Source organism: Acyrthosiphon pisum, chromosome X (genome assembly GCF_005508785.2).
Source record: "Acyrthosiphon pisum isolate AL4f chromosome X, pea_aphid_22Mar2018_4r6ur, whole genome shotgun sequence".
In the NCBI taxonomy this organism is placed as follows: domain Eukaryota; kingdom Metazoa; phylum Arthropoda; class Insecta; order Hemiptera; family Aphididae; genus Acyrthosiphon; species Acyrthosiphon pisum.
In genome coordinates, this window is record NC_042493.1 from 42,757,018 (window position 1) to 42,773,273 (window position 16,256).

At 28.5% G+C, this 16,256-nt stretch overlaps 1 protein-coding gene across 1 annotated transcript; it reads right to left on the reverse strand.

The window, feature by feature from the left end:
* Positions 1-5,301: 5,301 nt before the first annotated feature.
* LOC100166506 (uncharacterized) lies at positions 5,302-11,780 on the reverse strand. Its single transcript, NM_001162237.2, has 6 exons — positions 11,505-11,780; positions 9,098-9,224; positions 7,823-7,970; positions 7,545-7,608; positions 7,316-7,464; positions 5,302-5,849 (listed from the first exon to the last, which is right to left on the reverse strand). Exons 1-6 carry the CDS (start codon positions 11,538-11,540, stop codon positions 5,720-5,722), a joined length of 654 nt encoding a protein of 217 aa, NP_001155709.1. The 5' UTR covers positions 11,541-11,780; the 3' UTR covers positions 5,302-5,719.
* Positions 11,781-16,256: the final 4,476 nt, after the last annotated feature.

A 16,256-nucleotide genomic window follows, 5' to 3' on the forward strand; every position in this document is an offset into this window, starting at 1 on the left:
TATTTTATTTAAGGAACATTACCTAATAGGTACTTTATTACCTATGGTTATACAACTTATAACTTTACTTAACTTGTTAATTTAATAGTTCATTAACTATGATGATACCTACCTAATATTGTGTAAAATGTATATTGAAGTTCAGTCACCCAGAAATAAATAGTGAATAGTATTGATTCACAGATAAATTAAAGAAAATAATACATGTTAATTTGTACTACTTATCTCAAATAACTTATAGTTATGACTTATGATTGTAACTTCATTTCTAGGCATAGGCACAAATAGTGTTTAACATTTGGGGGCTGAAGCTCAGGTCTATACTGGATACTCCAATTTATTATGTAGTGAAGTCATTAGTTTTATTTGGGAACGCCCCCGCATATCAATCATAGAGGGGATTAAGCCCACACACCTCCACAGCTCCCCCTTATTTGCGCCCATGTTACTAGGGTTTGGATGTTATAGACGTCAAAATCAATAAAATATTCATACCAAAAATTTAAAATGTGTAAAAAAAATTTAATAAATATGAAAAAAATTACTATTACAAGCATGGCATTATAAAAAAATATAAGGTTGGCATGTTATATAATGACGCTCTGTGCCAAGCGTTAATGTGCCTTTTTTATACTTGCTAATATTTATTCTATTAGGTATGAATTGTGAAATATTTAAGTATAAAACATAATATATGTATTATATTATTAACCTATATTATTATTTATTATAATAATAAAATGTAACACATTTTTGCAAATATAATTAAAATATGGGATCATTGCGACGAATAAGACAAAATTAAGATATTTTATATATTTTCTGAAATAGGTAGGTACATAGGTAGGTACATAATAAAAACAGTGGTTTCTCATCACTAATTGAATACAATTTAAATTACGTTTTTCTAGATTTTCAATTTTATTTCAACATATATTATTAAAAAATACAATTTTGACACGGATCTTTTGGCAATTAGCGGTTTAGGCCCAATTATGCTTTGTAGGTAGGTAGGTACACTGTTTGGTATACAAACACAATTGGTATGCTGTATGCACATTATTGCGTATAAATGTTAATCGTAATAGTCGTCTAATGCTGCAGACTGCACTACTGCAGAATAGTGGAGCAGTAGATAGGTTACCTGCCTACAAATGGCTTACAACTTATAAAAGTACCATGGCAACCGGAAAATGTGAAAACTATAATTATGGACCTAAACACAAAAGCCGATGACACGCACACTGGCAGTGACACTCAAGCCGTGGTGACGGGTACCGACCGACCGGCACCGCATGAGCACAACTACTATTCACGGAGCGACGTGGCGAAATGGACGAAAAAGCTTTTGGACGCTAAAACACTCAAACAGAGCACCGTAAGGGTTTTCGGCATGCCGCGGCTTGTTCGGCCACCGTTTCACCAATACTATTCTGTAAGCAGGTACTACGGGCCAGCAAAATGCGTTCCGCTCATTTATCGCGCAGAGGAAATGTTTCCGAGCTCCGAAGGCATTCCGCAGATTTAAAACTAAAATACGACTAGGTAGATACTATTAACACACCCCATCGTGTTTAAGCAAAATAATTACCTACTGCAAATTGCATGTTATAAAAGTAAATCAATTACTGTATAATATATAATACGCAAATATCTATGCTTAATTAATATTATCGATTAGTTTTTGTTTAGGTGGGTACCTATGGGTACCGATAAAATATATTATTATGTTTTAATAATCCTGCGTACAAACACAAATTAATATATACAATATAGTATAGTACAATTAATAATGCAATAGGTACCTGCGTCTTATAAGTTATGCATTAACTATAGCTTACTGTACCTTAAACATAGCTTTCTTAACAAAAATTCTGAATTGGCTACCAATGAATTTAAATTTTGCAATTGTTTGCATTTTTAATTTATTAGGGCTGTTTTCGGCTAATTTTTAATGATTTCCGTCAATTAAACTTTATACACACATTTTATGAATTCTTTTTTAATTATAAAACATATTTTACACGTTCTGTACTTACACATGTGGTACCTAATCAATAATATTTTTAATTTAAAATATTTTTTACATTATACATTTAATTCAATAATGATTCCTAATAGTGTTATTCACTTACTGTGAATTTTATACTGCATTTATGAGATTATAATGCATTTATATGGTTTTTTTACGCATTAAATTCCCAGCCCTAGTTATAACTAGGTAGGTAGATAACTTAAGCATTGTTATTAAAAATATAAAACAAATACGACGTTATTCACCTGATTGAAATGATTGAATAAAAATGCATTTAAATACAGCGTAATGGATATTTAGGTATAAATTGATAAAAAATACTTTTTTGAGGAGATAGGAGTTAAAATTAAAAGATTCCCAATAGTTTTCAGAAGCGTCGGAAAAAACAAAACAAATTAAGGAAAACGGAGATTTTTATTTTTTACCCAAACCCTGCAGTTTTTGACATATTCGATTTTGGATTTTCTACAAATGTTTGTATTAGCATTTAGCATTTTTAATACACCGTAAAATATTGTAAAATGTACTCTTTTTGAGTAACATATTTATTATAGACATAAGAACATTTTGATTTTGATTAGTTTTTTTTTGAAATTATTAACGATAACAATTTTTTTCAGTCAGAAATATATAAAAAAAATTGTATTTATAGCCTAGATGTTTCTAACTTTTGAAAATTCAATACAAGATTTCCCATGTTTTCTTAATCAAAAATAAAAGTTTATATGAAAATAAAATACATTTATTATGAGCGTTTGAAGTTCACATTTTTTCGATGTTGAATTTTATGATATTCACTCGTAAATAAACGAGTTCTCATTTTCATATTTTGGTATAATTAAAAAACGAATGACCATAGAATTTAGATACTTGACATTTTCACTAAAAGTTTGTTATAATTTTATATATAAGTTAAAATATTCAAACTATTTTGACTAGTTTTGAGCTATTTCTAGACATTTGAATTTGAAATTTTTTTTAGTTTATTTTCTATAAATATCAATACAATTTATTTTATTCTTTATCATTGTTATAATTATATCATATTAATATTTATTAAATTTCAAAAACATGGTTAATTCAAACTTATTATCAGTCATATTATATATAAAAATATAAGATTTTGTGAAATTCCAAACATTTTAAACTCCAAGTCGGAAAAACAGTATTTAAAGGTAAGTTATCAATAATAATTTAGGTGGGTACTATAATAGTATTGAAAACGTACTCATTACTTAAATAGGTATCTATTACTTATTAGTTTGTTTATAGATAGATAATATTTCAAATACTTTTATCTACTGATCAAATACTTATAACTAGGGCTCGGAAGTTGTTGCATTTGCATGATTTTTTTGAACCATTAGATTTATTGCTAAGTGAGCTAGAAAGACTCATCCAAGTATCCAAGACACTACGAAAAACATATCAAAATTTTTTAGTGCATATTTTTGCATATTTGGTGATTTTTAGATTTTAGAGCATATTTTATAACTTATGGAGATTCCATATGAAAATTTGTAAATAAAAAAAATAAATACATTCATATTGAGAGACCTTACTAGATATTCTTGTATCGTATTTTTAAAATTTCCATTTGACATTAAAAACAATGTTTTTCCCCTATTGGTTAATATAATATAATATTAATATATAAAAAATATAATGTATATATACATATTACCTATATATATATATAAAATATGGGTGTCGACGAAACTACAGACTCAGAAGGAAGATATGTAGCTAACGTTATAAAAGGAACTTTAAATACTGACGCACCGGGAAAAACTTATTTGCTAACAACCGAAGTTCTGGAAAAAGCGAATAATTCGACGATAATAAAATATTTTGATCATTCAATGTTCGTCCTTTGGCCAAACGGAATTCGTCATGATGACGTCCTACTGTTTGTGATCGATGCCGCACCATACATGGTGAAAGCTGGGCAAACACTTCAATCACTGTACTCTAAAAATTTTAGATAATGATACATTTAACATGTCTCGCACATGGTATCCATAGAGTAGCCGAAAATATACGGGAAAAGTTTAAAAAAGTTGATAAACTTATTTCCAGGGTTAAACAGGTGTTCTTAAAGGCTCCTTCACGTGTTTTAGTGTTTAAAAGTAAAGCACCAGCATACCACTTTCACCAGAGCCAATATTAACTAGATGGGGTACATGGATATAATGGCAGCTTCCTATTACTGCAAATATTACAAAGTTATACGTAGAGTATTAACTAAGTTTAAATGCTGAAGATGCTATTTCTGTTAAAGAAGCTCAACAGTTAATTCAAGAACCCGATATGGAAGCTAATTTAGTATACATACATTCAAATTTTGGATTTATACCGGAATATATAACGCAACTTGAAACACAATATATAGTTCACTATCCGAAGCATTATCTGCAGTTAAATATGTTCAAAATAAATTAAACTGTAAGGGTGAAATCGGTGTTGCGGTATTTCATAAATTAAATAATGTATTGGAGAAACATTGTGGCTTTCAAACGACAAGAAAGTTCAATGGAAGGTCTTCCTGATGATTTAACTGGTGACGATATTACATATTTCAAATATGTGCCGATTACGTCAACTGATGTTGAACGTAATTTTTCAAGGTATAAAACTTTGCTGATGGATAATAGGAGATCATTCAATTTTGAAAACATCAAAAAAAGTTTAGTGGTCCCATGTAACACTTTTGAAGATTGGAACAAAATTATATCTAATGCATTTTAATTATTAATTAAAATACTTTTTAACTATAGGCAGGTACCTGGTGGTTTTTCTAATTTGTATTTATGTATTTCAGGTATATAAATATAACTCGACATAAGTGCATTTTTTTATTCAAGGAACATTTTTCATTTTAAAAGTGATTTTTTTATTATTTTTTTTTTTTTGTTTATATTATGATTAAAAAAATGAAAATAAATATTATTTATATAACTTAGCTTTTTTTTATATTTACAAATTAAAAAAAAATATTTGTGCACATTAAAATGTTGTGTAAAATAATTAAATAAAAGTGCATATTTTTAGAGCATATTTGTACTTTTTTAAGTGCATAAGTGCATGCATATTTAGTACTTTTTTAGTGCATTAAGTTCCGAGCCCTACTTATAACAGTTTACAATATTGGCGATTTATAGATATGGGTACTAGATAGGTAGGCACCTACTTCAGCATTAGGACTTAAAGGTTAGGTTAACCTAAGGCAATTATTAATATGTTACAAACACTAAACAGGACATAAATGAATGACAGTTTATTTTTATATTCAAGTAACACAATATATTTGATAAGTAGATAGGTAGTTCCGGAATTTGATTAAAACAAAGTATAGGAGAAAGTATAGGCCCAGACAGCATTTTGTAACAATAATATTATAATAGTATTATAATAACGTTATACTAATATTATTCGTGATTACAATGTTATAATAATATTATTAAACAAAAAATTGCTGTCTGGGGGAAAGTATTACATAGGTAGTATTTATGAAGGGATATTCGATTACAACACACACGAGAACACTTTCAAACACACACGATTTTTAAATCGTACCTAAAGAATAACGTTAAATAAAATAGGGGAACTACCGTACAAGATTGTATTAAAATAAAAATAAAAACATAAATAAATTTGAAAAAGGTTGTTTTTTTCTTTAATGACTTATTCAGAAGTCAACTTCTGTATGTCTTCGTCCAATAAATCAACGTTGGTCTGCACTGCAGTAGCATTCTCATCCATTTCCTTGCATTCCGATGACTTATTGACGTTTTTTTGATGCATCTCCTGGCAACTAATAATGTATAGAATTGAAATACATAACATTTTGCAAATTAGATAAAAGAATTTAAAAAAAAAAAAATTCATAGAATATCAAATTATCCCTATAAAATAAATCACGTTACTATCATACTTCAAATTGTAATACATACATAATTGTTAAGTCAAGAAGTTCAAAATGGACATGAGTTTAGTTTTACTTGTTTAATTTTTCAAAATTACAAGATTTTACTAACAAAAAACGTAATAATTAGGCATTATACTGTATATTATGTACTTGAGGGGCTTAATTAATGTACATCAAATAAAGAACGTCTTAGTAGGTAAAAGTGAAATTAATATAAAAATAATTGACGAAGGTGACTCGTGCATTAAATATATTTATTAATATAATTACCTAGGTATATTAAATTATTTGTATGAAAGAAAAAATAAAAATAATATTATTTTATTAGCTACATAGTATGTTTTATTTTTAATTTGTAATTCGTGGATATTAAAATTTAAAAGTACCTACCTACAAGTTTTTAATAGAAAATGTATTTTTTGTTTTTCGTTTCTATTTATCCCGAATGCACTATTGAATATATTAGTATAATTTAATAGTCATATAATTTATACTCTAAGCGTTAAGAGTATAGATCAGGATCGGCCTCTTTTTGAATGTGCACTATACTAGTGTGTATAGTATTGTTTCAGTTATTCTGAAAATATTACTAGGTTCTTATAAAGTTATGAAATGTTTTCTGTACTGTGAATTTGAGAACATAGATGTATTTTTGGTTTTTTGTAGAAATAATTGTACAGCGTATCTTTGAAAGATCGTGTGATTGGGGTGTATAAACTATAAAACACCTGTGTATCTAAATTCTAAAGTGAAATAGGTAATACCTATATATTTATATTTTTGCTTATAATTTGAAATGTCTAGGTACTTCAATGTTATAAGTATTTTTTTTTTAAATATTTATTAGATTAGGTTGTTAGGTAACTTAAAGGTAGTTACATAATGAGGAAAATTATTAGTATTTATTTTTGACAATTTTACGGAAATTCAGATACGGCCACACGATAGTACCTACGACGCATTGGTACGACGCACCTACCTATAGTAAATTATAGTTTTAATATTTTGCAAAATGTGTTAAATAGATTTGGTCAAATAACTTTTGATGTAATATCAATGTGAAAAAATGTAAAATATATTATAATATTATGTAACTATGTTTAATAGCGTGCGAATGGCTGAAATATTATCATTATCTTAGAATATTAAATGATAAGACTAACTGATTAAATAAAACCTATTTTAGATAGTTTAGGCAAATTCTAGATTAATTTATTGTATCATATATGTCTGATGAGCCACAACAGACAGCAGTGTAAACTGAATATTACAATTTTATTTTAAAATCTGTATGTTTATATTAAAAATGACTAAATTATTTTAATTTTAGAATGAATACTATTGTTCCTTACGCTTTGCCTAACCCGGTGTAAACATTCAACACATAATCCAGTTCATTTTGTTTATCCGCAATCTCTGCTTTCAAATTGTTGATCTTAGAACGATAGTATTTGGACGATTCTTTGGATCCATGTGAACGTTTCAGTATGATAGTTTGCTTCTATAATATGAAGTATAAAATTTAGTCAATTCAAATTCTATGTAAAAATATGTAGAATAATAAATTATAGAGGTCTTTACTTCTACGATTTCAGTTTGCTCTTGTATCTTTTCCATCATTCGCTTTGTGATCTCAGCATGATTTCTAAAAAAAAAAAAATTACTCATGAGAAAATTTAATTTATATATTTCTATAAATACATAGTTCATATATTAGCTTAAGACAATGGACGTATAGTTTTAATTACATAATATTTCTATCAACGATAGTTACTGAGCAGATATAGTAGGTATATTGTAATAAATATTAATATATTTAGACATATCAAATAATCTCGTATTACTAATCTTTAACTTACTGAGCTGCTTCTCTATCCTGCATGTCTACCATGAGCGAGTTACTGCGTTTTTGATTGATTTTCTTCATCAAAATTTCGCTTTTAGCCTTACGCTCATTAAGTTTTTGTATCAAACAATCCAAGCTTTCTTGAGCCGCTTTCAACATCGCTTAATAATAAACAATTATACACTATTATTAAATTATTCTTAATCTCATAAATGTATATAAATATAAAATTAAACTAATAATTTAATACACTATTAAGTATGGTTGGCAACCTTTTTGGACTCTCAGGTCACATTCAAAAATTAAAAAAGTTACGTGTATGCAGTACAAAATTAAAAATTTGATACCCTTATTTTAAACATTTTTAATTGCTAAATAATCAATTTAATTACAGTTTATAATAAAATTATGTTACATAATCTTATAAAAGTGTCGAAATCTCAAGTCCATTGGTGGAGATAGTCTGTTAAGCGTGTTCGGTACCTAATTAGAGCTACGATCGATTTTTATTATTTTTAATATGAGAAAACACCAGTATACACACGCCGTATGTAGGTCGTCTTCATATTCAATTATTGTACAGCTATATTTCGATAGAAAAACAATGGAAAAAATTTAACAAAAAAAAAAGTAAACTTGATTGTTTTCAGATTAAGTTTTTAACAATATCTTGTACTTAGGTTTTTACTGTAAATACCTAGTAAATCTATTATTTTCATTTTAACATCAACAGGTTATCGTTACATCAATATTCAAAAAATTGACGAGTAATGAAAAATATTTAAACATCTTTGTAATCTTGAATTGATTATCATATTCATATTGAAGTGTCTAAATGGGTAGCTTTAACAAATTTAACTGTTGAAAATGAAATTGTTAACGATTCAGATATTTCGTCATTTCAGAGCAAGCTATCGTATATTCGTATGAAATGTGCAAATAGACGCGCACGGGCCGAATGAATAATCGACTTATCGTATAATACATTACTTACTATATTTTAGTCTTGAACAGACAATAATAACAATATATTTAAACAAAATTAAATGTATTTTACAGGTACCTAGTACGTCTTATTGTATATTGAAATATATTAGTATTATATAATACATATAAATAAATCAGTTATTATAGTTAATGATTTTGATCGTTCAAAAATGAAAGCCTAACCTGTATGTACTTATACAGTATAAATTACCTATTAAGTATTAGGTAGGTATAGGCTGTAGTTATAGATATTATTTTAATAAAAAACCGGAATACCTATCAAAGTATTTAAAAATGTTACCCTCATTCTCCTTTTTCTTTTGTAATGTAGCCTCCATCAACTTCCTTACAGCATACTTTTCCTTATTCTCCAATTCAGCCAACTCACGTTTTGCTCTTTCTCCTTTGATATGCATAGCTCGCATTTCCTGAAACAAATTTAAATATTTTAAATTTATCGATTATACTTACATTATTCACAATATTCACATATTAAGTACAATTAGTTATATAGTAATATTCAATATAAACAATTTGTTAGAACGTATACAGTGTATAGGTATGCATATTATATAGGTATAGATATTTGTATACCTATACAGACGTAGGTAAATTGGTACTGATCATTTAAACTGCATAATTTTTAGTATCAACATAACTAATCCTCAACATTTAAAAAATATTATAGATAGTTAATTATTTTTTAATTTTCGTATGTTTTATAAGCATTATTTTTAAGGTTAATATCATTAAAATCTACTTTATTTATCCCATATTTATTTTAGATTCTGAGCGAAGATTCGGAGCGAATGATGTAGGTATATTTTTTTGTTGTATGTAATCACTTACGTTTATATTTCTATTTTCTATACACCATAAAATTTTCAAAATATTTTGACTCATGTTAAGCTAATTATAGGTAGGTACCTATATGCAATTTTCGATTGTTAATAGTTTTTTTAATGTCAATAAAAAAATTTTAATAGGTCGAAAAACTTGAAAAAACGTTGAGCATAAACACCAATAGTTTTTTATAAGTGTCTTAAGTTAGATTTTTGAAAAAATTTGTAGAAATCATAAAAATTTGCAAATTATTTTGAGTTGCGAATTCATACAATATTTTCTATTTAAATTTAAGATTTTAAAATTTGAAACAAGATTAGAAATAAGTTTGTCTGCCTTTATCAACAAAAAAAATAAAAATGTCTACAGAAAAGTTGAAAGACAAATTACATTTTTATGAGCGTTTGAAATTCTATTTTTTACAACATTGGATATTCACTAGATTTCTAATATAGTGATTTTCTTATTTTGTTGCAATTCAAAATCGAATAACCATAGATTGAAATTTACAATATATTTATTTTGTCATTATCTAAACTTGATAACATTTAAAAAATATTTTGACTTGTTTTGAGCTTTTTACGAACATTTTAAATTTTCAATTTTTTTCGTTTTTTTTTTTTCTATAAATGTTAAATTTATCCATTAGATCAAAAATTTTGACTATTTAGAACAAGGCTCCTCACACATTGTTAAAACATCAGTTTAAAAATATTAAAAATACATAGGCAAGATTTTTTTTATAAGCATTTAAATTTAAAATGCTAATAAACATTTATAAAATTTAAAATTAAAAAAAATATTTTGCAACTTAAAATGTATAAAATGTTCAATTTGTATAGCTAAGAAATGAAAATGTAAAACAAGATTCTACGTAAGTAGTTCATATTATAACCAAAAAATCTAAAAAATATAGAAACGGTTATTTTCAATTCAAATTTAGATATTAGATTATCACTACATAATAACATTGGGGAATAAATTATGAAGTATAACTTGTAAATTTGAATACTAATTACTGTATAATTAGGTACATATTATATCATATTATTATTATATTTGAACTAACATTTTTAAACGTCTTAAATTAAAACGTTTTAGTGTGTGATAAAATATAATAATTAATTACGCACAACCATAAAATATAATGAACTATTGAATTTGATTAAATTTGTTATCTTTTGTAAATGATTTTTTTTACGTCTTTGTTGTAATTTAATAAAACGTTTCTACTATAATATAGGAAGTAACGATAAACGGCCTTGATTTGATTCATATTTTAAGTGGTCGATTAGAATTATTTATTTCAACCACTTTACTATTTTATAATGTATGTATACAATATACACTGAGGACATCGCTCTTGTAGTTTGCAATTGCACAAATAGGATATTTATATACCTAATTATATAAATTTCAAACTTCAATATACATAATAAATAATAATATATAAAGTTGTACAGTATATGTCACTTTATATATATATGCACTAGATATGCCGACCAGATTATTTAACAATAATTGGGTACTTATACATTTACCATTACCAAGTTATTGAACCCAATTATTAAAAATATTTACTACATAATAGGTAATATACTAATAGGTATTATCTGCGATGATTGCCGGCTGATCGTAAACCGTCAAAATGTGTCGTATTTCGCGCGCAAAACACGAGATGCACACGCATTACGTAATTTTATTACCGTACAGTCATCAGGTAACAGGTAGGTAGGCTAACCTACCCACGTAATTATGATAATACATAATATATTATACAATACGCGCAACAGTTATTATATTATATTTTAATAACACATCCGCCGGAGTAGTTTTCGCGTATACTGCAGATGTGATGTACGTACCTTGGGAAGGTCTTTCAAAATTTGATTCATGTCCATGGCGGTTTTGTCTGTTTCACCGTTATTGTGCAAAATCGAATACAATATTATATTTTATATTATAATATTAATTAATAACAGTGTATATTATAGTTAATTAATATTTATGATATATTATATTATTATTTTATCGTCGGTGGTGCCCAATGCAGAGCGCAGGGATGGGAGAGATAATCTGTAAGAGGACTGGTTAGAGAGTGAGCGGTCGAGCTTCGGGTCCGTCCGTGTTCTGGGCAACACTACGACGCTGCTGCTCTGTCCCTGTCGCCGCTGCCGCCGGCTCTCCCGCCTCTTTTTTCCTCTCATTTCCCGCGTAACCGCCCGCCGGGGCGGTGTACCGCGGGGACGGGCGCGTGGGCCCCGCTGGGCGGGCGGGCGGGAGGGACGCGCGCGATCTCGCCGGAGAACGCGCGACGACGACGCGACGAGTTCGCGAAATAATATAATCAATACGCCGTATTTGCTCGCGGTACCTACTCGAGCCGGCGGTGGCGGCGGCGGGCGGGCGGGCGGACTTATCTGGAAATAATATTATATTTGTTGATTCTCGGTATATGTACTCGCGCGCACAACACCCTCCGCCGGTACGGTTGCGCGTACTGCGCTGTGCGGACCGCGCGCGCTCATGATTCGCATAACATTTTACGTAGGTAATTAGACGTAATGACTGATAACTTTGTATATAATGTTAGGTACCACACATAAATTACTCGTTTGTGGGGGGGGGGGGGGGTAGCTAGAAGTTCAAACACACCGCAAACCACCACGATGATTGACATTTTCTACGTATTTTTATTTATTTTTGGTATTTTAGAAATGTATGATAGTATAGTGAGTGGTCGTAACTCGTAATACCTACGCGTTCTCATTAACTGTTCATGGAAAATGGGGAGTTTCTTTGGATAAAATATTCGTAAATTTAAAATATTAAAATTATCTCTCTAATAATTTTAATGTTGCCTAGAAAACATTTTGTGGGCTGAGGGGGGGGGGGCTAAGCCCGCTTGGCTGATTTCTGAAAATCCGAAATGGGCTATTGGCGATTGAAATTGATAAGATGTAACGGGGACTGTATATTATCATTTATATGTTATTTTACATGTTCCCCGTTACATATCCACCCCCCGCCGGTCTGATAATTGATAAGCTTTCAATCACCAATAGTATACGGTATTGGCGATTGAAATACACTATAATAATATTGTACATTCACCGCCGGGTAAACAAAATTTAGTAAGTAATAATAATATAATATATAAAGGCATGGACGTCGTAATTAAAACTGAACAGCGCAGCGTTTGCGTTTTTAAAAACAATTAACTAATGATACTTGTAGTGTTGACTTGTAGCACTTGTACAATACAATATATACTATATGTCTATATATACACAATTCCGAGTTCTTCCACTACACACGGCGGTATATATACAAAAACAAAACGAAAACTCAACTTTCCCATTACCTACAGATGGCCAGTGGAAACAGTTTAAATAGTTTTTAAAAACATTAAAACCGTTTGGTTTTCATTTGTTTTTGTTTTTGTTTAGTTACTATAGTTAACAGTGTACGGAGTGTTGACCCGGCGCGGCACGCGGTGTACACATGTGATATTGATATATTGACATATTAATATATTATTATTATTTATTCTATACTATTACATTACAATACATTCGAATACAAGTCACAAACAATATTAAATTATTCAGGAAAGTTAATCGAAGTTTCGTTGTTTATTAATTTTTTTTTTTTAATTTTAAGTTTCGACAACTAAGGTTATTAGCCTGTTACTGTAAGGGAGGGTACGGTTTGTAAGGATTTTACAAAACCCGGGTGATCATCCATCTAAGAACTAGTGACACCGGCCGGTGCTGGCACTCAGAAGACGTTTGTGACTGAAGCCATACACAGCGCCACACCAGGCCACTTTTTATTTTTTATTCCAGCAGCTTATTAAAATTTAGACATCAGTTTTAAAGAATAAAATACTTTATTTCCAGAGGTGCATTAAAGAATTTTGGCAAAAATAATTATCTGGCATCCTTTTATTAAAAATATCTTTCATATACAGGGATGCAAAGTAACTAAAAGTTCATTTAAGCCTTTTAAAATATATAGACGATTAATTACATTAGGTTGCTCAAAGAACTTTTTTTTAAATCAGCCCACCGAAATTTAATTTTTTTTTCATTTAATAATAATAAAAAAAAATTCATGATTGTTTTTTGTTATGTTTGGGTTAGTAGGTTAATCGATACATCATATAATTGTTAACTAAACAATTTTTACTCTATGTCTTTATACAGTCTATATGGTACCGACAAGGATTTTTTTGTCTTTGGCTGTGTTTACAAAGTACAAACACAATTTTAGTCTATATTTTATTATCTATAGATCAGTGGTTCTCGATAGGTGGTCTGCGGATGTTAGGGACTGGGTAGTTGTGCTTGACCGCGGACGTTTATGCTGCGGGCACTCGTTCATGACGCCGACGACACACACGACTAAAGAATTTTTTGAAGCATTTTTCGACAACTTTTCATGAACACAAACACAAAAAACCACACATCATTGTAAAATCACTATGATGAATATCGCTCTATTCAGAATCTAAAATAATCATATTATGAATTATAAATATTAATACCTATTAATCTGAAATCAAAGTTGTTCCCTAAATAATATGTAGTTATATTTTCAATTAGACGATCAACATTTTAATAAGTGCATACTATATAGGTACAATTGCATCCAAAATTATAATTATTAGGTGCGTATATATTTAAATTGCATCCAAAGAATAAAATACGCTCAACATAGTCGTTTTTTTTATTTTCTATTTCTTTATCAAAAATCTTTTTTATGAGTGATTTAATAATAATTAGAAAAACATAAAACGATTGAAACAATAGATTATTGCGTACAGCAGTCCATCGAGAAAACTCCCGAATTCCTGTGGTCTAATCCACCCCTGAATATCACACTCGATAGTTTCCCGAGAATAGGTAGTATTAAAATATAGTGTTTTGCAAATTTTTAAAAGTTTTGAAGTTTTAACAGATTATTATAGCTTATAGAGTGAAGATAACAATATAATATACATAGTAATAATAATAAATATCATAGTAATAATAATGAATATCATAGTAATAATAATGAAATAAATAAAACAAGCGATATTGGTATACTTTTAATCGGAGACAATTAAAATGTACACTTAGATTAATAGCGTATTAAATAATATTAACGAATATAACGATAATTATAATGAACACCAGACATGAATCATGAAAATGTATCGGATAAAAGATTAGAATATTTATTATTGGCTATGGCCCATGGGATAACTTTTATAAAAACAGTATTGAATTTGATAGTATTAATTTGATGTTAGAATTTCGGGCTAAGAATGTAAGATATTATATTAGACTATACTAGAACTGAGGAACTGACGGAGGCAAAGTTATATATATTATAATAGCTGATGTTGGGGGAAAGTCTCAGAAAATTTTTCTTTGGGATTAACAATTTTTTTGTTTATGTTCGAATGATTATTTTTATTTATATTTATTTATTTTTATTATTAATTGATTGTATGTCCCGACGCTTGAAAACTAATTTGAAAACTATAGGCATACCTTGAATGCCTATATTATGGTTTTCAATTATGACTTTGGTAAAGACATGATATCATAAATATCAGTATTATATTATCTTGAGGCATGAGATCCACGAGAATAATGGATGGGGACATTTGATTTTGTTTTTGGAATTCTGGAGTAAGAGTTCATTTAAATATTTCATAAAAATTGTGTAATAATCGAGGTGACTTGCTATGGGCCGAACAATAAGATCAGCAGGAGTAGATTCACAAGTTTTATTGAATTACCAAACGAATTATTTATATTAAGTGCTTATCTATTTACTCAAATAATAATTGTTAAAAGTATCTATTACCATTTATGGTGTGTTGTAAATCACCGCCGATATCTGTTAGAACTTAGGGTAGTAGCTCAGTAGGATCTAAATAGGTGTTACAATATTAATTATATTAAATACATTGAAAATTCCAAATTGTACATTCATGTCTGCAGACCAATTTATTTTACTCTGATTGTTGTTTTTAGTATTAGAATGTAATCAATTGACTAATTATAATTTATGGTAAGAATCTAATATTATCTAAGGCTTTACGTAGGGTTTTTTATATTTTAATTTTAAACCAAGTTATGGGCATTTTAAAATGTATATTATGCAATATATATCATTTTTTTTTATAAGACTAATTAATTGTAATGATATTATGTGAGCGCGCTTTCAATGGCCTATTTGAGCGTCCCATGTCAGGATCTGATATGGATAGTTTAATTATAGAGCAATAGAGGTAGATAATTTTCAGAGGCAATCACGGGCCACATAAACACGGTTATAAAATGTTCTGATTAGTTTTTGTTTATAGCCTTTGGTTTCCATTATGTTTATCGTTTATTAAATTATTTTTAATGTAGGTAACAATGTCACAATGTGTAACGCAATAATTCGTTTAATAGGTATCTCAAACATAATATCTAATAATATATAGGTACGTTTTAGCATTTTGTTTAATCATTTCAATATTGTCGTTTTGGCATCTTTTGTTCTTCACTTTTTAAGTTTGTGATGGAATTGCAAAAAATAATATTTATTTAATAACAACGATTTTTAATTGAAGATGG